This window comes from Microcaecilia unicolor, chromosome 13 (genome assembly GCF_901765095.1).
Source record: "Microcaecilia unicolor chromosome 13, aMicUni1.1, whole genome shotgun sequence".
Classification (NCBI taxonomy): Eukaryota; Metazoa; Chordata; class Amphibia; order Gymnophiona; family Siphonopidae; genus Microcaecilia; species Microcaecilia unicolor.
Genome location: NC_044043.1, coordinates 38397092 through 38421917, shown reverse-complemented (window position 1 = coordinate 38421917; position 24826 = coordinate 38397092). Strand labels below are relative to the sequence as shown.

At 42.4% G+C, this 24826-nt stretch overlaps 1 protein-coding gene across 2 annotated transcripts; it reads right to left on the bottom strand.

Annotated features, from left to right (window-relative positions):
* Positions 1-1494: 1494 nt before the first annotated feature.
* Positions 1495-24715, bottom strand: ACAD8 (acyl-CoA dehydrogenase family member 8). Of its 2 annotated transcripts, none has more exons than XM_030222410.1 (11): positions 24564-24715; positions 22646-22746; positions 20723-20892; positions 20386-20495; positions 19806-19882; positions 13809-13946; positions 11171-11306; positions 10970-11067; positions 8594-8746; positions 2979-3081; positions 1495-2536 (listed from the first exon to the last, which is right to left on the bottom strand). In XM_030222410.1, exons 1-11 carry the CDS (start codon positions 24655-24657, stop codon positions 2484-2486), a joined length of 1233 nt encoding a protein of 410 aa, XP_030078270.1. In that variant the 5' UTR covers positions 24658-24715; the 3' UTR covers positions 1495-2483. The 2 variants fall into 2 exon arrangements, with proteins under 2 accessions (XP_030078270.1, XP_030078271.1); XM_030222411.1 differs by lacking the exon at positions 24564-24715 and adding an exon at positions 24203-24547.
* Positions 24716-24826: the final 111 nt, after the last annotated feature.

Here is a 24826-nt window from a genome sequence, read left to right as displayed (position 1 = left end):
ACAGATTGTAAGCCCTCCGGGGACAGGAAAATACCTACTGTACTTGGATGCAACTCATCTTGAGCTACTGAGAAAGGTTTGAGCTAAATCCAAATTACTACTTCTGCCCTTTGGAAGGGGGGGGGGGAAACAGATCTAGCATCAAAAGATGCCTAGGATGATTATACTCCTGAAATACTATGTTCTGGCTACTTAGATGGCTCCTTGGTTGGCCATGGATTTGGAGGACATCCCTGCCATAATTCAAACATTATGACCTAACAAAGACATTAACTTGTGGAACTCCAATGTATTTACACTGTACAGTACAGCTGAATCAATGTGGTTGTCCAAGTTATCAGATCTCTACTTCACCCTCCGATACAAATTAATTTCGTAAGCGCAGCAGAACACCTCTCACTGTAAGAAATGCACCCATCCATTCTAGCTACAGAGCAGCTGCAGTGCCACTATGATATGCTCCAAAATGCTTTCACAAGCCCGGTATGATGCCCAGCCAGTTGTTTTCATTAGCCAAATCTGTGAGAGAGGCATTTGTATTATTAGTCCCAGTTTCCCTCACCACAAGTATGTTTCCTGATAACTATAAATATATATGCTGGACACTAGATCTGCCCACAACAATAAACGTAGGGAGGATATTTTATGTATGTTAAGACAGCATTGATCGCCCTTTTAATACTGCACAGTAACTGGCTGAATTTCTTTTAATTCTATCCTTTCTGAGACAGCAGAAACTGAGCGTGTTTGAGTCTGGTTAGTACATAGAAGAGAGATCACCAAAGAATACTGGATGCTGCTGTTGAAAGAAGTGGTAATGTTTTAACAAGGGACTCTCTGCTTTTTAAGTTAGCACTGACCCAGTGGTGTTCAGGAAGTACACTGCTCTCTGAGCTAGCCCTGAATAGAGAATGACACAGGGACGGGGACAAATTTGGCCTTGCGCCACTGTCTTTGAAGCCTGTTAATGAACTGAACTGTTATTTATGTTTGATTGATACAGGCAACAATATTTTAATTTTGGGGGGGAAAAAAAACAAGCAAACATGCTGGCCACAGCTAGCAAAATTTGCACGGGGGATCCTGTACATCCTGCTACCAGCACATCTTCTAAGAAGACATCTTCTATTGCAGGAGAGACTGGAAGACAGGAGAGCTAGATTGAATCCTGAGATTATTGATGACTTCTTATTCAGTCACAGATTAAAAAATCATAACAGTGCTTCATAGGGCATATTTCTCCCCTCCACAGTATACAGAACAGGTTGTATTTTGTACCCCTGGCCAGTTTAACAGGGTAAATTAGGATTCCTTGGTGTAGTAGAAGTCAGCTATTGTTGAGGTTGGAAGGATAGAGGGTGGTGGGAAGTTTATTATAGTTGCTCGTTGTTATTGTTTTCTATTTGTAATTTATATGTAACAGTAGCACAGCATATTGTTCCTTTTTATACTTTAATAAAAATATGTAAATATAAAATTATAAGTGTTCAAGGCTTCTGCAGATGAGAACAGAGCTGACAGGGGGGGGGGACAGAGACACAAATTTTAGCCCTGTGTCATTCTCTAGCCCTGAATCAATGGTCCAAAAATGCATTAGGAGAAACTCTTCTCTCAGTGTCTCAGAACCATGACAGGAATATCTACTGTACCTGAATTTAACTCCCCTTGACCTACTACTGAGAATGGTGTGAGCTAAATTCAAATCTCTTTCCTTTCTTCCAAATGAGCAAGTACTGGCCCAACAGCCCAACCTGATGGGAGGAATGCACTTTGCTGATTAAAGCACATCATTTCATTTGTATGATAAATCCAAGTTCTGCCTGCTCTCCTTCTCACAAGGCTAGAGCTGAAAACCTTGAAGTCCCCCAAAGTCATAAATGCTGCCATCTCCCACAAGGTCTCCTACAGAAACAAAAAGGAAAAGACTACAAAAACATGTATCCCTAGTTAAGATCTGGACAATGCTATAGCTGAAAGGGCCACAAAATACACTAGTTTTAGTCATTTGAGAAGCTAGTGCTCCATAGAACATTGCTATGCTCAGAAAACTTTTCGGTTACTTCCATTTGTCTCCTTAGGGCTCCAGAGCCAGTCTTGCATTGCCAGATGATGTGAGACAGCACATTACAACATGAGAAATTAGTTAGGGAACTTTGAATGCATACATGAATCATATACATGAACCATTAATCTCGATTGAAATTCTTGTGTTGCACTCTGACATTCAGTTTTGCTGGTATTGTTGCAGGCTGTGAGGCCTTTTCAAGGATTTCAGTTCCAGTGTAATCCACAGAGCAGAAGGGAAGCAGCAGCTCGTCCCATCCTCTCTCTCTCCAGATACAGAGATAGTGTAGCTGAGACAAACTGAATGTAGAAAGATGTAGTTCCAGGTCATGTCACAGGGCAGACCCTGAGCTTCAGCAACAGACACGCCTGCTGGGGCACTCAACTTCTATCCATCCTTCACATCCCACCAGCATAAGTCAGTCCTGCAACAAACTTCTTGCTACTATCATCCGCATCACCTCATTGGTACCTGTGACAGCAAGAGAAGATCCGGGTGGTGATTATCAGAAAGCAGCAACAATGCGGACAATTCTTTAATAGAAAAAAAAATGGTGAAAATATCTCCCAGACTCAAAACAAGACAACTCCTGGCTCCCTCCCCCCACCCACCCATGCCCAACTGCAAAAACCCAAGCTGATATAAGGTCGTACGCCTTGTAGCGCTATAGAAATGCTAAATAGTAGTAGTAGTAGTAGTAGTCATTAACAGGTGCTAAACCAAGCATAACAGCATAGTAAATGAAAGCAGCATATTGGTCCATCCAGTCTGCCCACTTGTGATAGTTCCACTGTGGTTAGATAAGCATAGAACAGCCCATACAGAAACCAATAGCAGTTCCCTGCCCACTCATCTGATCCTGTAACCCTTATTTCACCACTGTGGAGCCCGAACCCAAGGAACATGGGTATACCTTCCAGGATTTGGTGAACACGGATATCCCTCATGAACTGTTGCACAGCATAATCTTTCAGGTACCCATATCCACCGTGCATCTGTATAGCCTGATTACAGATCTGAGAGAGACAGAGAGGGATGCAAGTCATCATCATGGAGTCAGGACAAAATGCTGCCAGAGAGATCAGACACAATGCCAGGGGCTTAACTTTCAATGGATGTTTTCAATTCACTGCTTTTCTGGTCTGGTATTTTAAAGTGGAGTGGAGGAGTGGTCTAATGAGGAGTGGCCTAGTGGTTAGAGCACCGGTCTTGTAATCCAGAGGTGGCCAGTTCAAATCCCGCTGCTGCTCCTTGTGATCTTGGGCAAGTCACTTAACCCTCCATTGCCTCAGGTACAAACTTAGATTGTGAGCCCTCCTGGGACAGAGAACTATCCAGTGTACCTGAATGTAACTCACCTTGAACTACTACTGAAAAAGGTGTGAGCAAAATCTAAATAAATAAAAGCACAACATTATGCCATTATTATTTAAAAAAACAAACAAATTTTAGGAAAAAATAGCCTCATGGAGGAGGAGGACGAAGATGCTGGAAAATAACTCCTTGTGTACACAAACCAGGACTCTTAGCCACCAACTTCAAGAAAGTGCTAGCAAAACAGTTCACACCAGTATAATGTGGCAGATATATAATTTATGTGTATAGAGTACCCTCAGATATAAACCACTGTAACTGCAGTCAATAATGCTGCTAAAAAGTGGCATATAGCACTTCTTTCATTAGGTAACTCTAACCATTATTTTGGGAGAGCAACATATGCTCATTTTTTTATGCGTCCCAATCACCACAGTGCTATAAAATCACTTGTTACTTTTAAAATAGTATATACTAGGTGAAAACTAGCCTAAACTGGCCTTGTTTTGTGGATTGCTTGAACAAAGAAAAGAAGCAACAAAGAAGGAGGAAGATAACATCTATGCAGCCTTAACCCTTGTCCCTGAGGAAAGTGATTGAAACCCCACGGAGTCGGGCAGTTCCAGGGGAAGGCAACTGATAAATGTTTCAGCAAGGCAAGATAGTTCTGCCTGGGAGGCAAGAACTCAAAAGATAAGTGCACAGTTTTCACCTAGTATATACTATTTTAAAAGTAACAAGTGATTTTATAGCACTGTGGTGATTGGGACGCATAAAAAAATGAGCATATGTTGCTCTCCCAAAAAAATGGTTAGAGTTACCTAATGAAAGAAGTGCTATGCCACTTTTTAGCAGCATTATTGACTGCAGTTACAGTGGTTTATATCTGAGGGTACTCTATACACATAAATTATATATCTGCCACATTATACTGGTGTGAACTGTTTTGCTAGCACTTTCTTGAAGTTGGTGGCTAAGAGTCCTGGTTTGTGTACACAAGTTGTTGAATGTTACCAGAGACATTGATATTGTGAATTCGCTTTCTGTTGGTGGAAAATAACTCCTGACATTCATATACGTACTGATTGTGATGCAAAATGTTGATATAGGAATATATATTTCTATATTATTACTGCAATGCCAAAAACAGAAGTGTCACCTGCTGGCCAGGCCATGTAATTGCAGATATTTCAGTATACAAGAAAGAACCCTCACTGATCACGAAAGTTCCCAGACCTTCACACTCAAGTCGCATGGCAATGAATTTTTCAAAAGGTTTTACCACGGGTAATTAAGCAGGGCACTGAAAATTATACTTCCCTTCTGTGGGTAAATGTACCCGAAAGAGAAAGGGGCAATAACACAGTAGATAACAGAAAAAGAAAGAATATCCAGCACCTTCAGTCTTATTCATATTACTAAGTTAACATTAACAATATGGCTTGTATTCCGCTAATACCTCTTGGTTCAAAACAGATCTCAATGTAAAAGAAGCTGGACATTTCCAGGAACTACAGACTGTGAACAGCAAATTTACATACACATTTTAATCAGAGAAAAAAAACAAACCCTAATCCAAGTTAGTTATTAGATTGCAAAACAAATGTTCTAAATAGGTACATTTTAATATATTTTTTTAAACTGAAAGTAGCTTAAGGTGGGGAGCAGAGGGTTATGAATATCTTTACTAAGATGAGTTGCTTGGAATGAAAGAAGGTTATCTAATAACCTAGTTCTTTTCATGATTTTTAAAGAAGGAAAAGTAAATCGAGTTGTTGTTCTAGTAGCCCTAGATTTGGCAAAACACGCTTTGAAAGTGCTAAACCCCTCCGAGAAAAGCTGCACTGGCTCCCAATCAAAGAACAGATCATCTTCAAAATCTGCACCTTGGTCCACAAAATTATCTAAGGCGTAGTCCCAGGATACATGACAGACCTCATAGATCTACCAACCAGAAACAGAATCGGATCATCACGATCATACCTAAACCTACATTATCCAAATTGCAAAGGACTTAAATACAAAACAACTTACGCATCCAGCTTCTCCTACATAAGCGCACAACTATGGAATGGACTCCCAAAAGCTGTGAAAATAATCCAGGACCATCTAAACTTCAGGAAATCACTAAAAAACAACCTCTTCAAAAAGGCTTACCCCAACGATCCAACGTAAATCCCCACACCCAGCAACACAGCATAACCAATGATCGTACCGGACAATATACAATCTTCATTCCCTTTGACCCTCATGGTGCCTGACACAAACCTACCTCACTCGACCACAATATAACCTTGTATTTGTTATCAACCGACTGGCAAATGCCTTTACGGTACTATGTAAGCCACATTCAGCCTGCAAATAGGTGGGAAAATGTGGGGTACAAAAGTAACAAATAAATAAAAATGAAACGAGTTAACCAATACAGTGGGGCTAACCCATAGTATTTTATCAATTTGTTCAATACAAACTGCTTGAACTATAAATATGGCAGTAAAATGTAAACAAAGCTCTAGCAAAGCCAGTGGCTCTTTATGAAATACTGAGATATACTCTTTGAAAAAAGTAATATAGTGAATTAGGAGGAGTCCAGTATTCTTAATAGACTGTAACCGCTTTTGTAATTGTTTAGGGGATCCCAAGTATATAATATTACAATAGTCTAACATGCTCAGGATCAAACAGAAGTGATCTTGGGCAAAGTGATTGTGCACCCGCCAAAGATTATGCATAAGAAAGAAGGCTCTTTGTGTCTACATGAGATTGAAAGGATAACTTAGGGGTCCTTTTACTAAGATGCACTGAAATATGGGCTGTGCTTGTATAAGCGCATGTTTTGGGCGCAGACAGATCCATTTTTCAGCGCGCCTGTAAAAAAAACAACAAAAAAAAGGCCTTTTAAAAATTTTTTGCTGAAAATGGACATGCAGCAAACTAAAGATTGGCGTGCATCCATTTTGGGTTTGAGACCTTACCGCCACTCACTGACGCAGCGGTAAGGTCTCATGCATAACTGGGTGGTAATAGTCTATAAGCGTACAATAATGATTACCGCCCGGTTTCTGCCACGCTTAGGAAAATCAAAATTATTTTCCAACGCGTGTAAAAAACAAAAATCGCCCGGGCCACACGGTAACTGCAAATTGATGCGCGTACGCGCCTTAGTAAACGGACCCCTTTGAGTCTAATAAAATACCTAACACTTTTATACAAGGGGAAAAATTAGTCTGATTAATCCTGACACTTTCACAGCTGCCAGAGTGTAACCCAGTTGCAATATTTCACCCCATCCAGGGCAGTCTTTTTCATCTCCTCTCTTTGAACTCCTTTCTTAGGAGAAGTTCCCTCCACCACCCAACTTGCCCATATCCACGCCCAAAACCCTACAACGTTCTAATAGCTAGCAACACCAGTGTGGCTGCTAACTGATCATCCAATGTCCTAGGTTCTTGTTTTGAAACTTTCATATTGCAGACTACATATGCCAGAAAGTAGGTACAAAGTCCATTAGTCTTCAAGGTGCTGGCTGACCACGAATTTTCAAAAGGAGAATCTGCAGGGACTTTCCCTTTGAAAATTCGCTTGCAGGCACTGCACACATTTAAAAAATTGCACCATGTTACAATAGTTATAGTGACTGCAGAAGAATTGTCCCAGTAAATATACTAGGCTCTGTTCGCAGTAAAAAAAACTAAACCAAACCAAAACAACAAAACCCACATCATGTGAAGAAGACGGAGTTTAAGTTTGGGACTTAGTAGTTTTACCTACAGAGGACTTGGATTAGAAGTGATGCACTGCAAGTGGTAACGTTTATGGGGCTAAAGAGGAGTGGGAATGGAACCAGTTTCTTCAATGAACAGACCAGAGACGTTCGAGATTCGAAATGCAATTTGTTATATGAGGACTCTGCAGGGTACCCTGTTTCGGCACTGCAAGTGCCTTCCTCAGGAGTCTATATAGATGTAAAATATATATATATAGTAAAATCAAAATATGAAAGTGCTAAACCCCTACGAGAAAAGTTACACTGGCTCCCACTCAAAGAACGCATCACGTTCAAAATATGTACCCTAGTTCACAAAATCATTCACGGCGAAGCCCCAGCCTACATGTCAGACTTGATAGACTTCCCACCCAGGAATGCTAAAAAAAATCATCTCGCACATTCCTTAATCTTCATTTCCCCAACTGTAAAGGTCTAAAATACAACTTAACCCTCCATTGCCCCATGTAAGCCGCATTGAGCCTGCCATGAGTGGGAAAGCGCGGGGTACAAATGTAACAAAAAAAACAAGCAAACAAAAAACTAATGCACGCATCAATCTTTTCATATATGAGCACACAAATCTGGAATGTGCTGCCGTGCAACCTAAAAACGATCTATGATCTAACCAACTTTCACAAACTACTGAAGACCCATCTCTTTTACAGGACATACCACAAAGATTAACACACGTGAATTCCCCCACATGTATCCAAAACTATTTTAAAATTGTTCTCTTGTTATATTACTATCATGTTTTTCACTATCATGTAACCCAAAATCCTTCTGTAATACCAAACGTCTATTCTCTTCTTATTTCCACTATTCATGATGTATTGTAAGCCACATTGAGCCTGCAAAGAGGTGGGAAAATGTGGGATACAAATGCAATAAATAAATAAATAAAATGTTCTGGCAGTTGGTCTTCCTCTAGCCCCCTATCAGCCTGTCCTGTATATAAACTACACTTGTCCCCCCCCCCTTGGTTACATAGATATTTCATTGTATTGTAGGACCAGCATTAGTATCATATCTAAGTTATTTGAATGTCTAATATGTGTATCATTGGTATTATGCTGACATTGCATCTATCTATGTTATTTGAATGTCTTCCATGTTGTCGCTAATGGTATTGGTTTGTATTCCACTAGGTTTCAATTTCCCATTTTCAAGTTCACCTCATTGATTGTTTTCATGTTTGTATTTGGTCATTTTACTATTGTTACGCTGTTAACAAAATTATACGTTTTTTTATTCTAAACCGTACCTGCTGTACACTGCCTTGGGTGAATCTCTTCATAAAGGTGGTTAATAAAAGCCCAATCAATCAATAACTAGAACAGCAATGCTATCAACAGGAACTGTTTTATAGCAAGGAATGCATAACCCAAGGATTATCCTAAGATGCTGCCGCTTTACACCACCAATCTCAGGATCAGATGACCTACCGCAAAGCATTCGTCTGTAGCAAAGAGTTTTGCCATAGAGCACAGTGCGACAGCATCACTTTGGCCCTCCTGCAGTGAGCATGCCGCTTTTCGTACCATCAGCCGGGCAGCAACCAACCGGGTCGCCATCTCTGCCAGCTTAAACTGTAGGTACTGTGTGAAAAAAAAAAAAACATGCATCAGGCATATGAACATCAATGTGCAGATCCATGCCTGCCAAATACCCGCCCCCTCAGGCTGGCCAGGAAGCAGAGTACTGACAGTTATCTATGATTCTACTAGGCCTAAACACAAAGGGATATATTTTTCAACAGCTACAGCCGCTGAAAAAAGTAAAGTGCCTGCAGTGACGCTATTTGTAGATTCTATTTAAATGGCACTGTTAAACACACGTTAGCGATAACTATGTCACCACTTCTATGTACAAGTCAGGCCTTCTGTTTTACAACTGAAGTTATGCAGAGTGTAGCTGAATTTCGCTGCATTCCATAAAACTTGTCAGCCCATGTCCTGATCCTTAACCTTGGCCCGTCCCCAAACCAGTGTACACACAACCTTTATGTGTATAACCACAATTACAGAGTATATACATAAAATCATGTTTATAATGGGCCACATATTCATTAAAAGACTTAACTGGTTAGTGCTGATGCCAACCATAAGGAGAAATTAGTCTTTCCATTAGTCCTTCTCACTATTCCAGAACTTGTGGGATAATTGTGTCCATCAACCAGCAGATGGAGACAGAGAACTGAAAACTGAGCTAAAACATTCTTTTCTTGGCATCCAGTCCAGCTCCTCAGTATTTACGTAGGCAAGCAGCAAGGAGAAACTCAGAATAAACACAACAACCTTAAACAACTCACTAACCTAACACTGACTAGATGAGCAAACGTGTGGACCTCTCTCATCTCTGGACAACTTATAGAGAACAGATATGTAGGAAGCACCATGTGAGGTCAGAGTCATTATTTGGCCCATTACTTTGTACAGACTAAACATCTCAGAAACCTCGGGCAGGCCTCTGGAATAGAGGGAAGGACTAATGGAATGAAAATTATCACGTAAAACCTGATTTCTCCTTCCATTACGTCACTTCCCACTAGTCCGGAACTTGTAGAATGTTCAAAAGCAATCCCTAGCGTGGGTGGAATCCTGGCACCGCCGCCCAGAGGACCAGAGCCCCAAAACTGTCTTCCGAGTGCACTGCAACGTCCACCCTGTAGTGCTTGGCAAAGGTATGCAGCGTCGACCACATTGCCGCCTTGCAAATATCTGCAGGAGACAGTAAGGTAGTCTCCGCCCAGGATGTTGCTGTACACCTTATAGAATGAGCCCGCAAGGCCTGAGGATCCTGTTTCCCCACAAGCAAATAAGCTGCCATGATAGTCTACTTCAGCCATCTCATAATTGTGGGCTTGGAAGCCATGAGGCCAAGCCTCTGTTTACCAAAAAGCACAAACTGTCCGATTTGTAAAACTCATTCGTGATTTACAGATATCTAATGAGGACTCTACGCACATCGAGAAGCTGCAAGGAAGAACACTGAGCCTCTTTGTCCTCTCTTTGAAAGGATTGAAGCTCCACAGATTGGTTGGTTGAGATGAAATGCTGATACTACTTTTGGAACCGTGCGCTGGGAGACCCCTGCCTCCGAAAAACAAAGAAAAGGATCCCGACAAGAGAGAGCCTAAAGCTCTGAAACCCTACGTGCTGATGCAATAGTCAGAAACCAGAAGGGTAACTGAACGGAAAAGGTCCCACGGGGCAAAACAACAATACACAAAAAACGTGGGAACAGAGGAAGGCTAAACAAACCCCAGGCACAACACAATTAAAATTTATTGCTTAAAATATATATAAAAGCAGCATAAAATAAATATACTAAAAGTCCAATAATGTGCATTGAAATATATCTACTGAAAGTCCAATGGTGTCAAAGCTCAAGACTCGACATGGTTCCGTGTTTCGGCATATAACGTGCCTGCTTCAGGAGTCTTACAGTGAATGTGTCAAAAAGACTGTAAAATAACAGGAGGTCTTAAAAAAAAACCGTGCATCTATGAAAATAATGCACAAAAAGGGAAACAGCACTATCTCCACCTGCTGGTTGATGGACAAAACTATCCACAGGTTCTGGAATAGTGGGACACTACGTAATGGAAACATCTTTTTAAATATCAGATATATAATACTTAGCACATGGCTAGGGACCCAATTCCTACACCAGCACTGGAGAAGATGGTTTAGGAATTCTGGCTGTTGGTGTGGTCACTTCTTCCTGTCAGCAAGAGGTCCTTCATCGGTACTGGTTAGATTAATTATTTTTTCTAGTCTGTCCTCAAGATTACATGATAATACATTTTAAAACCTCACTTGATTTTTAGCTAAGGGTTCTCCAAATTGCTTGCGAACACTGATATGATCCATGGTCAGGAGGACAGCGGCATGAGCAGCACCTAAGGAGCAGGAGGCTGACAGGTACAAGACAAAAAGAATGTAATCATCAGTTTTGGCAAAGTGCTGACTCCCTGCTGGTACCTCTTCCTCCCCCCCAAAAACTCTAAAGCCTCTCACCAATGTTTATCCTGCCCCCATTCAGACCACTCATGGCGATGTTGAAGCCTTGTCCCTCAGCCCCGAGCCTGTTGGTCACAGGAACCATGCAGTCTTCAAATATTACTGCTCGTGTGGGCTGGGAGTTCCATCCCACCTGCGGGAAAACAGTAGCGGTCACAGGAAATGAGTACACACCTGCGGCCTGGCTGTTCCATAGTGTCAGCTCCGTGTGGCCCCCAACAATGAAAGAGAGAATCCTTTGCAGAAAATAACTGTGTCCAAAACAATAACAAAATATGCAACGTGCTTACATCGGATCCAATATTATAAGATCATATAACAGGAGGAAAAGACCTCGGATGTCTGCAGTTGGCAAAATAAATGACCACCTTAAGGCTGAAGTATCTTTCATGGGTTAAAAACCACTTAAAAAAAACCCCAAACATATTTAATGTCTTATTTTAATAATTCTAGTGCAAAAATACATTTCTTCTTTTTTCTCATGTATTGTAAAATTGTTAAGACAGCTTGTAATAATACTTAGTTTAAACTCAATGGTGGCCACAGTTTCACCCTCCAGCTTCATCAGGAGCTGTATTGAGCAAGGGCGGGGCATAGCCAGACCTCCAATTCTGGAGGGACCCCAAGAGTGGACTGGGGAGGCAACACGCATGAACTGAGCATGTGCTGGGAGTGCTGCGATGGCTGCTGGAAAGTACATTACCAACTTCCTTGCTGTTGAGAGATGACAGAGCACGGGGACGGTTTGGAAGGTGATTTTCAAAACAGATGGGGGGGGGGGGGGTGTGAAGAGCAGAAAGGAAATGTGTGCCCCCTCCCCCCCCCGAGTCTGGCATTTCTGCTATACTTACAACTAGGATGCAACTACTGCAAAATACCACAGCTAGAATGATCTGGGGATTATGGAACTATGATAGGGTGACACCACTTTTGATTAAATTGCGCTGGAAGAATATAAGTTGGTTTGTTTGATTTACAGGGATTTTGATGGTGCTTCTTCAGAATCTCTTATGCACCAGCTTTTAGGTTCTGCCCCAAGAAGATCTCTTTTATGTCAATAATAATTTAATCTTCCATTTCCTTTCTGTAAAACTTCTGTGCTTTAAATCTATATTTAATACTACTTTTGCTCATCAGGCTGCCTTATTATGGAATAATCTTCCCACTGATATCAGATTTAAGGGTCCTTTTACTAAGGTGCGCCGAAAAATGGCCTGTGCTGGTGTAGACACGCCTATTGGACGCACGCAGGTCCATTTTTCAGCACACCTGGAAAAAAGGCCTTTATTTTTGGCCAAAAATGGATGTGCGGCAAATTGAAAATTGGTGCGTGTCCATTTTGGGCCTGAGACCTTACCACCACCCACTGACTTAACGGTAAGGTGTTAACTGGGCGGTAATTGTCAGCGTGCTTACAATGCCGATTACCACCCGGTTAGCGCCATGTACCGGAAAAATATATATATATTTTCCGGTGTGTGTAGCAGACGTGCGTAAAAAATGAAATTACCACCCGGGCCATGCGGTAGCCGGCCAGTAGTTCAAAATTGACATGCTTAGGACGCGCTTAGGTGCCTACGCAGCTTAGTAAAAGGGCCCCTTAATGTTCTTTACCAAGCTTTTCAAAGGAAACTTTATTTGTGTTCGAAAAGTTTCTGTCTTGATTTTCTTTCCCCTAATTTTGCAGTTGTTTATGCATTATTTTATATTTGTAGCTTGATGTACATATCAACTTAATTGTTATTGTTCCTACTGGAACTGCAAGTTTTGTAAACCACTTTGAACCTATTGAGGGGATTTGGTGGAATGTAAATGACTGGATTAGATTAGAAGTCTCCCCTTTCACAAGGCTTGTCCCAAGGGTGCAGTAACTGAAAAGGGTCACCAATTGATTTAAAAATCCCAAAGCTACTATGTTGTTATTTATTGGGATTTATTAACCGCCTTTATGAAGAGATTCACCCAAAGCGGTGTACAGTAGGTACAGTTTAACATCAAACTTTCAGTTCACATAATGTAATCATCGCACATCATAAGATTATCAATTTTGCCGTTCCAAACAGTGCTTAAGTGCAAATAAATTTAAAAAGAATAGTTATAACAATTCAAAACTTAGCTTTCAATATTGGTTATTTGGGGTCCCGACATAGATCATGTTTCATCATAAACTTTCTCAAGAGAACTAGTTAATCATGTCTCAAGGTTGCCAGTTTGGGTCCCTTACTCACACTAATACCGAGGACACAGGAGCATATGCCCACTGACCCAGGGAAAAGCTCCCTGTTGCCCTTCAGGGATGGGCCTTGTTACTTCTTGTGGCTGCCTGACTGGATGAGAGCTGCCTCCGAAATTTGTTTCAGTGTATTCCACAGCATTTGTAGGGATTTAACTTTCAGCCCAAAAATGTGACTCTGGTCCAATATATTGCCATAACATCAGTGAATAAAGGGGCCAAGCCCACAGAGCAGAAACAGCTGCAGTCAACAGAAAAGTCAAAAAGATACCAACAACCCTTGTCCAGCCTTCTCCCAGAGCTTCCTTTCTCCTGCAACTCTCTGTCCCTCCCTCCATCTAATTTTTCTCATCCTTGCTCACCTCCCATTCTGTTTTTTCCCAAGAACCATCAGCCCCGCACCTTTCTTTCCTTCTTGCCAAAACTGAGTCCTGGTGTTCCTTTCTCCACCACGATACAAGAGATGCCTTTTGGGCCACTGCCTCCTGTGCGGCACATGACTACATAAATATCTGTATCGCCACCACCACTGATGAATGCCTGATGAGCAAAAAATGCAAGACATTAACACAAAGAATGTATGAGCACATACAAACAGATTTTCACCAAAGCTCTTCTCTAGAGGCCATCAGGTGACATGTCTAGAGGCCAACTGAATTTCGGTTTCAGTTTCGGCACTGACACCGGGCCAAAATTTGATCTTGGCTGTGTGCGGCCAAAAATGTCAACGCATTTTTGGCTGAAACCAAAACTCCCCCCCCTCTGACAAAAGCAGGAACCACTCTCTGCCCCCCTCCCCCCCCCCGGACCAAAGCACTGCCCTCTCACCACCCACAGGCTTTACCTGGGCCTACCTTTGCCCTGGTGGTCCAGTGGCCTAGTTGGGGCAGCAATATCTAGTCACTCCTGCCCATGTTGGCTTCACATTCAAAATGGCTGCCGATTCCTCCCAGTGGAAGGGCGGCATTTATGGTGGCCAGGGAGGACACTTTCTGTTGGGAGAGACGTGTGGCTTGCTTTTGGTTGGGAGGGAGTGCTGTGCAATACTGATTTTGGTTTCAGCTGAAACTGTGAGGCCACAGATTCAGTTTCAGCTGAAACAAAACAAAAAATGTTTTGGTCGCCCTCTAGATAGGACTCATGTGCAACAGGACCAGACCACCTGACCAACATCCAGGAACCATGCCTTGTGATGAAGAATGTTTTAAATAGTCCAAAACATGTTTGGACAAATGCAGATGTGCCTTAATTCTGGGCCTTGTGAAATCAATTTCATGAGTTGATATTGCTAGAGCAAAGACCTGCCAAGACCACTATTAAGAGGAAAAGGTTATTTATGTCCATTTGGGAGGTGTATATAAAGTCACTAGCCCCTAGGGCTCAAAGTCTTATTCTTAATTCATTTTAATTTTTCAGATTTGGGTGGGGAAGGGACTTCCATGCCATCTTTGCACAATTTATTTTGTGTGAGGGTAGAGACTGTTTTGTGATGTATTGGAACTAATAGACTAACAGTTAGGGGGAGTATAAGAGTACAGCTCCCTCAGCTGAAAATTTTCTTTTGTCCTACCTGCTTAGTTCCAGTACTTTCAGAGGGTATTGTTTAGGTATTATTAAAAGATGGGGCTTAATTGTGAAAAATTGTACTTTGATTGATGAGATGGTTTTGTATTTACTGTTTTTTTGTGTCCCATGTTCCAAGTTCAATAAATAGTTTTAAACTTTAAAAAGTCCTAAACAGTACTGGTGTCTGGGTAGGGGGTGTAATGGAGTAGCAGGGCTGAGGGAGTGCACCACCACCACCCATTCACGTAGTGGTAAGGTGTCACGCATTAACCGGGCAGTAATCGTTAGCGCATGTACAATGCCGATTTCCGCCCGGTTAGTGCTGCGTGCCAGAAAATAAAATATATTTTCTGGTGTGTGAATAAAATGAAATAACCACCCGGGCCACGCGGTAGTTCCGAATTGGTGCGCGTGGGCACCAACGTGACTTAGTAAAAGGGCCCCAGAAAGAGGAAGACAGGCAACAATATCTGGAAAAGCTAAGAGAAGCTGCCAGGGGCAAAGGAACATCTTTCCGGTTAGAGGCGCCAAAGAAACCATTCTACAGCCACATTTCCAAGCTCTCTACTTTCTGATTCTGTGTAAGGCAAAATATTGATGAGGCCGTGGTCCTAGTGGCTCACCCCATTCCACTGCCTATGGAAGCTGGTAAAGCGGTCAGGAAAGTAAAGATTAAAAAGGAGGAAAAAATAACTAATACAGTAAAGTGGGGGAACAAAGGGAAAGGGGACTGGATTTGATACAAACAAGACTTTAACAGGTTAGTGATAGGAGGAAGTGCAAAAGTGACAGTGTGAGACTCAAGGATGAAGGGAAGGAACATGTAGAAGATGAGGATAAGTGGAACTGATTAACAAATATTTCTGTTCTTTGTTCACAGGGCTGGGAGTAGGATCACAGAAAACAAAACATATATAGGAATGGAAGCGAGGAATACCTCACAAAATTATGTTTGTGAGAAGCTAACTAACCTAAATGTAGAGAAAGCAATGAGGGCAGATGGGATATAATGTACTGAATAAACCTTTTTAACACTTAAGAGTTGGGAGTGGCCACGGAGGACAGGAGAAGTGCAGATATGATCTCTCTCTACAAAAGTGGAAGTAATGGAAATTTGACCTCTGTGGTGAGTAAAATTAATGGAAATACTGCTGAAACAGAATTGTTCGGCTTCTGGAATCCAATGGATTTCTGGATCCCAAGCAGAAGTGGGTCTCATCAGACAAATTTGATTAATTTGCTTGACTGGGTGACCAACGAGTTGGATCGAGGGAGAGCATTAGATGTAGTGTACTTAGATTTCAGCAAATCCTGCGACATGTTACCACACAGGCAACTAACAAATAAACTAAGGGCCCAATGCACAAAGTTTACCGGGCTTGCAAAGTTAAGACTGGTTGCAGCCATTATTTAGCGTTTAATGCACAAAGGGGTTCTGCATCCCTTTTACCATTCACCATAGCAGCTACCAATCACCCTAAGCAAATGTATTACAACAAGCTCATTAGTATTAAAATGAGCATTCCAGGGAATGCACAGACATTTCTGTGCACTGAGCGCCTACCTTTACCGTGCAAACGTTTCCAGCAGATTTGGAGCGGTTGTCGCATGCTTGCACTGCAGTTTGCTGGACTGTGTAGAGTTCTTGTGTTAAATTGCCCAGCCCTCGGCAGACAAAGGCTAGCAGTTGTAAAGAAAGCAAAAAACAAAACGCCCCTCTCCCTCCCCAAAAAACTCACTTCAACTGAGCAGACGATTCACAGACAAAGCATTTTCTTTGTAAACTTACCCGCCACTCCAAATTCTTAAATTACCACAACTATTTTATTTAGAAGGCTATTGCAAAACAAACAAGATTTTATAGCTTAAACACACATACACATTTTCTGTGTTTTAGCTGGTCATGTGCGACATAGGAGTGGAAAGCTGAGCTTTGAAGGTGGAAGTGCATGTTCAGAACATCAACGCTTACCGAGAGACTGCTCTGTGCATGTGCTAGGCATTTTCCCTACCGATCCACTTACAGATTTTTCATGCATCTCCTTTGCACGCAGTTTCCTTTGAGCAATGGTCTCCGTTTCAAAATTGCTAAGTTCAACCGCAGATATAAACGTGCATGGTGTTTAGCTGTGACTTTTGTGCATTGGGGCCCGAGCGCCCTTGGTACGGGCCTTAAAGTCACCGATTGGATTAGAAACTGATTAAAGGGGAGGTGACAATGGGTAATGATCCTTGGCCCTAACATTTTTGTGAGCAATATTGTTGAAAGGCTATCAGGAAAGGTGTGCCTCTTTGCAAATTATATATTAAAATCTACAACAGGGCAGACATGAGGAATGATCTTGCAAAACTTAAAGAATGGTCTACAGTTTGGCTACTAAGATTTAATGCTAAAAAAAAATGCAGGGTCATGCATTTGGACTGCAAAAAAATCTGACGGAGCGGTACGTTTTCAGGAGTGAAGTACTTCTTTGACAAAAGAAAAGCAGAACTTGGGAATAATTTTACACAATGATCTTAAGTTGTAGAAGTGGTAGAAAAGGCAATGGCAAAAGCTAGAAGGATACTTGGGTACACAGGGAAAGAAAGGATAGAAGACCAACAGGAAAAAGGAAGTGACTATACCCCTGTATAAGCAAGACCTCATTTGGAGTACTCTATACAATGCTGGAGACCACACTTTCAAAGAAAGAGATATAAATAGGATGGAACTGGGTCAGATGGTGGCTACTAAAATGGTAATTGGTCTTCTTCGTAAAGCATAGGGGGACATACTTAAAGATCTCAATATACAAGCTTCAGAAGAAGGGCAGGAGAGAGGGAGATATGATAAATATATTTTTTAAAAAAGAGAAAGCTGGAATGAGAGGGAACAGGATGAAGGTGAAAGGGAACAGACAGAGTAAACTAAAGCAGTATTTCTTTACATAAAGTGTACTGGATGTGTGGAACAGCCCCCCCCCCCCCCCCCCCCCCCCCCCCCAGAGGAGGTGGCAGAGATAAGGCCAATGATTGATATAGTAGAATTGGAAAAGGTGCAGCGAAGGGCGACTAAAATGATAGCGGGGATGGGACGACTTCCCTATGAAGAAAGACTAAGGAGGCTAGGGCTATTCAGCTTGGAGAAGAGACGGCTGAGGGGAGACATGATAGAGGTATATAAAATAATGAGTGGAGTGGAACAGGTGGATGTGAAGCGTCTGTTCACGCTTTCCAAAAATACTAGGACTAGGGGGCATGCGATTAAACTACAGTGTAGTAAATTTAAAACAAATCGGAGAAAATTTTTCTTCACCCAACGTGTAATTAAACTCTGGAATTCATTGCCGGAAAATGTGGTGAAGGCGGTTAGCTTAGCAGAGTTTAAAAAGGGGTTAGACGGTTTCCTAAAGGACAAGTCCATAAACCGCTACTAAATGGACTTGGAAAAATCCAAAATTCCAGGAATAACATGTATAGAATGTTTGTACGTTTGGGAAGCTTGCCAGGTGCCCTTGGCCTGGATTGGCCGCTGTCGTGGACAGGATGCTGCGCTCGATGGACCCTTGGTCTTTTCCCAGTATGGCATTACTTATGTACTTATGATAGGAGGAGGAGTCTCATACCACATAATGGAGCCTGAGGGGACCCACACCAGAAGCTCATCCCCCAGAAATTCAACTTAGCTATACCAAAGTCAGCAAAGTACTGAGGTAGAAACAAACCTTTTTCTGAGGCTACTGAATGTTTTCAGATGTAACTCTCAGACCTGTTTAAATTCCTGACATCATCTAAAGAACCTTGGGGCCCTTTTACTAAGCTGCGTAAGCGTCTACGTGTGCCCAACACGCGCCAAAATGGAGTTATCGCCCGACTATCGTGTGGCTGTTGCAGTAATTTCATTTCTGGCATGCGTCCGATACGCGCGTCTGAAAAATGTATTTTCGGGTGCGCGCCAAGTGGCATTTGGCGCATGTAGGTCATTATTGCCCGGTTACCGCGTGAGTCTTTACCGCTAGGTCAATGGCTGGCAGTAAGGTCTCAGACCTAAAATGGACACATGGCAATTTTCATTTTGCCACATGTCCAATTTGGGGGAAAAAAGAAAAGGCCCCTTTTTTACAGGCACTCTAAAAAATGGATCGGCACACACCCAAAACCCACGCCTACACTACCACAAGCCATTTTTCAGCGCGCCTTAGTAAAAGGACCCCTTACTAATTAAATCCCCACATATGAAAATAACTTATTAACTTCAGAAAGGATCTGCTCTATGCAAGCATATTCTTGATTAATAAGGTATAGAAATAAAAACAAAACTGTTGGTTATGGTTTTTAGATCGACTTCAGTCTATTTGAAGCAGGCTATTGAATGGTATTACCCTACTAGGGCATTATGATCTGAGCACTGTGGTCTGTTATCGGTGGTACATCATTCTCAAGCTCTTGCGATTACTCAGAGAGACTGTGTTCTCTGCAATTGGACCCTTTTGTGGAACCAGTTGCCAGAACGGCTGCGTCATTTGTCGGAGCTCTCCGATTAAAAAAAATGTATCAAGTTATTAGATTGATTGTACTTCTGTAAGATGTGATGTGATATTAATGTTAACTGTGGTTTTATTGAAATTGTGAATGTTTCTGTTGTAATTAGCTTAGGATTGTAGATAAGGCGGCATATAAATATTTTTAAATAAAGAAACAAACAAACAAACAAACAGCTTTAGACATATTTCTTTCATCAAGCCTATTTTGGCTGAGGGACATAGTGCTGTGGATGAATCAGGCAGAGTGTGGGCTGATTAAGACATGTAGAGGGGTTGTTATGTGTTTTAAGTAAATAAAATTTCCCACTACCTTGGAACCATTGAGGATGTAACAATCACCACTTTTCTTTGCCGATGTTAAGAGTGAAGCGGCATCGCTCCCGCTGCCTGTATGGAAGACAAACAATGAAGTGACTGCAAAGAACAGCGGGACCTAGGAATGACTAGCACCAAGAACTGTCCTGCAGGTCCAAGGTGTGGCTTCCCTCTCCTCAGCTCCTGCCTGGTTCGCTTGGGGAAGGCCGGAGAAACATTCCCAGGCTCACTTGTGTCATGACTTCTTTCACCATCCCTAGCACTCAAGACTCTCTCTGAATCTACTCTACCTCACTGCTGATTCAACTCTCTCCATCTCCATTCTCCAGTTCTGCTTTTACCCTACAGCAGTGGTTCCTAAACCTGGTCCTGGAGGCACCCCAGCCAGTCAGGTTTTCAGGATACCCATAATGAATATTCATGAGAGAGATTTGAATGCAGTGGAGGTAGTGCATTCAAATCATTGTGGGTATCCTGAAAATCCAGGACCAGGTTTGGGAACCACTGCCCTAGGGAGATCTGGGAAAGCATTAAGGTTCATCTCCCTGAGTGAAGTACAAAACCTAAGAACTCACCAGGCTCAGTAAGACAGTAGGAAGCAAATTTTTCCATACTGCAGAGTGACGGGCAGAATTGATGTCTCTGCTCCTCATTCCCAAAAGTGTCGACCATCCAAGCACACATGCTGTGGAGAGAAGGGGGTAGGGTGTAAGACCCAGGTGGCATGTAACACTTTCCCAATATATGAACTGTAGCAGATCAGAAAACAAAAGTCAAACACAGACTGCAGAGACCACAGATGACAGGAAGACACAACCAATGACAGAATGAGGCAACCCCATCAGACTCCTTCATAACCATGAATACCACATTGAGAATGAGGCCCAGCGATCTCTTCGCACACACACTCACTTGTGAATGCTCATATACGCTGTAGTGCTTGCACATCCTGTCGACAAGGCCTCAAAGATGATGGAGGTATCTAAGCGAGACAGTCCTGATCCACCTACATCAGGATGGACATAGATCCCACCAAACCCAAGTAGTGCTGCTCGCCGCATGGTCTCAACTGGAAACACTTCCTGTGACAACCAAAACAACAGCTTCACAAAGCAGAACAGCTACAAGAGGAGAGAGATCTCAGGCTAATCCCTACTACTTTTACCACGGAGCACTGAGGTGTCAGTGTAAAAGCAGGACTGGCTAAGAAGTCTCCCTCCTGGAGCCAGGAAACCTGGAGACAGTGCAAACGCTACCAGTTGCAAAGCTTTAGATCTACTTTAAATCAACAGCAGGTGTGAGGGTACTGTAGAACCAAACAGTGATAAGCACTGAAAGGACAATTTTCAGCACCATTTACAAGGGTAAAACGGCTGTTTCATAAGGTGCTTACTTTTAGCTGCATTTAGAAAGAGAGAAAGTGTGTGTGTGTGTATTGGAGGGGGGGGGGGGGGGGGTCTTTGGAAACTATCGAAAAATAACACGTGCCAATTCTATTTTCAAGACTGGCCTGAGTGCTGGCACAAGCAGGGGGAGCACTACCTCTGAGCCTCCAGGTGGCTTAAGAACAGAAGAACCACCTGTACAGTGCTGCAGCTGTTAGAGCCCATATTCTTGGCACCGTCTACTATGGTTTAAGAGGCTCTTTTACTAAGCCGTGTAAGCGTCTACGCACGCCCAAAAGTGTGCCAAAATGGAGTTACCGCCCGGCTACCACGTTGGCTCTTGTGGTAATTTCATTTTTGGTGCGCGTCCAAAAAATAATTTTTATTTTCAGACGCTCGTATTGGACGCGCGCCACATGGCATTTGATGTGTGTAGGTCATTGCCGCCCGGTTACCGCGTGAGACTTTACTGCTAGGTCAATGGCTGGCGGTAAGGTCTCAGACCTAAAATGGAAGCATGGCAATTTCATTTTGCCGCGTGTCCGTTTTTGGCAAAAATACAAAAAGGCTTTTTTTTTTTAACAGGTGCGCTGAAAAATTATTCTGAGCGCCCAAAACATGCATCTACACTACCGCAGGCCATTTTTCAGCGCACCTTTGTAAAAGGGCCCCTCAGTAAACAAGAGCCTTTCCTGCTTGATTAAATCAAGCTGAATTATCGACCCCATAGTTTCTTTTCCTACAGCTCCTCTGCATGCCATGGCCTAAAACCTGTGTTGTCACTAACTGCTCCTTGACTTAACACCATCCTTATAGTTGCTGCTGATTACTGCAAAGAGAAAGCCTTGCGCTAGACTTGATGATTCCTCAAACACTAACTTAAACATGGCTGGATTTATGCTCCTTAAGCCCTAGGAAAACCTCTATGAAAAAACAGGTGCTCCATAAATCCGACACATGGGTACTAATTCAAAGCAAAAAAAAAAAAATCCTGGGAGTCACCTTTTCGAAATTATTGGGGGTGCTAAGCCCAATGGAAATAATCCCTCCCTGGACACATACAAGGAATTTTTCCAATATTGGGGGTGCTCAAGCACCCACAGAGTCGGCTCCAATGCTTATGAGGATAAAAACGAGTTCATAAAGTTAGTTTTAAGCATACAAAGGAGCTTAGTTCTGAAAATGCTTAAAAAAACAGTCTAATCTTTACACATGAAGAAAAACCTCAAACTCTTTTACAAGAGTTTAAGAATCCTACAATGACAAAACATTTTCAAGTGTTCCTAGTTAGCTTTAATGAATGAATACATTGCTGGACACCAGTCCCAAATATCAGGGAACAAATATAAGATCTCCAACATTGGCAACATTTCACCTTACAGGCTTTTTTGGGGAGAAATTCATACCTTATCATATTCGCATTCATGTACTCAGACATTGTGCTCTTTACCTTCTCATCCCATTCAGCCATGTGAGGTGCCATTTCCCGGGCAGCAAAGTCAAAGGCTACCTTCTGAAACTCCTTCTGTTCCTCAGTCAGGCCCATAGAAGCTGAAAGGATGAGAAGTCTAAATGAGGAGGTAGTGTATCTACTTGGGGGGGGGGGGGGGGGGGGGTTATTTTAGATTTATTTCTACCACAGCTGCAAAGTGACTTAGGTCAAACACTTCTGTAATGGGAACTTTCATCTCATGGATTATGGTAGTGGTTCCCAAACCTGGTCCTGGAGGCTCAGGTTTTCAGGATATCCACAATGAATATTCATGAGAGAGATTTGCATGCAGTGAAGGCAGTGCATGCAAATCTCTTTCATGACTATTCATTGTGGATATGAAAACCTGACTGGCTGGGGTGTCTCCAGGACCAGGTTTAGGAACCACTGGATTATGGTATTAACAGCCCCCTGCCACCACCATGTCAGCTCATTCCAAGTTTACCAAAATGACTTATTTAGTCCTGTTTTTGTCTCATTGAATATATGGATTTGTAGTTCTGATTTTCTTAGGGAAAGTAATGGGAAAATCAGAACTACAAATTCATGCATGCAATGAACTCAAGTCTGGATGAGCCTGCTTGGTTGACATGGGGTGGGGAGATAAGCAAAATATTTGAAATGAATGCTCCAAGTACCAAAATGCACCCCAATGAAGTCATCAGAAATCTAGGACTGGCCTAAAACCTCCACCCAGGAACGTAACAGTTTAGTTCCTGGACAAATCTAGATTTTAAACCTCTGCTTGCTGCAATATTTATTTGTAGCAGTATCAGATTTAGGGGTCCCTTTATTAAGCTGATGAAGTAAAAAGTGGCCTTATGGGGTCTTTTACTAAAGCTTAGCTTGAGATTTCTGCAGCAGGGCCCATAGGAATAAAATGGGCCCTGTTGCAGATAACTCGAGCTAATCTTTAGTAAAATACTCCCTAACTGTGGTAGTGCTTACTGCAGCTTAGTAAAAAGCCCTTTATTGTCTATTAAATCTAAAAACTTACTTGTTACTTAAGGGTAGGTGGGGCCTCTTAAATGTTACAATTTAAGGGCCACAATATGCACAAATCTGGCCTTGTCGTGTAGCTTGCTCCACTGATAGTTACTGATCGCTGCTTTAATTCTACAGTCCATGATACTTATCCTAGGCTTAAAAGTGTTCAGGCAGAGTTAGGGAGTCTTTTACTAAAGCTTAGCTCGAGTTAACAGCAACAGGGACCATTTTATTCCTAGGGGCTCTGCTGCACATAACTCAAGCTAAACTTTTTAAAAGGACTCCTTCAGTCTGTGAGTGAGCAAATATCCAAGCCTAAAAGGAGGGGCATTTTTTTTAAATATTTAGCTAATTGTTTTTCATTGACAACTGAAGACCAGCTAAATTACAGGTACAATAGCTATTTCCCTGTTCCCAGAGGCCTTCCTAGTCTAATTTTGTGCAGGAAGCCATTAAAGGTGAAGTGATATGTTCAAGGTCATAAAGAGTGTTAGATAAGATTTAAACTCTCCTTTCCCTAGTTCTCACCTTGTAGTTTTAATTACTGGGCTACTCCTCCACCAGCGACCCTTACCCTGCCACCGTTTTGTCCAATGATTGCCCTGACTTAAGGTCATAAGTACCATATGCTCACAGTGATTATTCTTAGATAATCAAAACTTCGAGTCCCAGCATGCCTTATGGAAAAGTCAGGTCCAGTTTAGCCTGCCTGCCTCTGATTACTACAAGAAATACGACGAGGCATTGAGGATGAGGAATTGACTCCGTATCCCGCAGACAGGCTAATCCAGACCTAGACTAACCTATGTGCATGTTGGGAGATGTAGTTCCTTGGATGCATCCGACTAGTTTAAAAAGACGGCTAGCAGCGATCCCATCCCCTTCTTACGATCGATGCAGGAAGCGATACCCCTTCGATGTCGGCACCAGGCAGACCTAAACCATGGGGCCAGTAGCGCTGGAAAACGGCCGCTCCATGCCATGGCAGCTCAAGACTTCACCGCTGGAGCCCTAGCCGTGTCGGCAATGAGCGACAGAAAGAGGTAAATGAGAGCACTAAGGAGGAGCTGAGATCAAGGAAGAAGCTATGTCGGGAGCTATAGTTCGGAAAGGAGTCCGGCTTTCAGATTCCAGCGAAATGCTAGGGAAAGG

Coding starts and splice junctions, on each gene's coding strand:
- ACAD8 (XM_030222410.1), bottom strand. CDS start 24,657: ATGGCATGGAGCGGCCGTTTTCCAGCGCTACTGGCCCCATGGTTTAGG. Junction 19,883..20,385: donor CTACTGTCTTACTGAGCCTG/GTGAGTTCTTAG, acceptor TCTTCCATACAG/GCAGCGGGAGCGATGCCGCT. Junction 13,947..19,805: donor ACATCCTCAATGGTTCCAAG/GTAGTGGGAAAT, acceptor TTTGCTCATCAG/GCATTCATCAGTGGTGGTGG.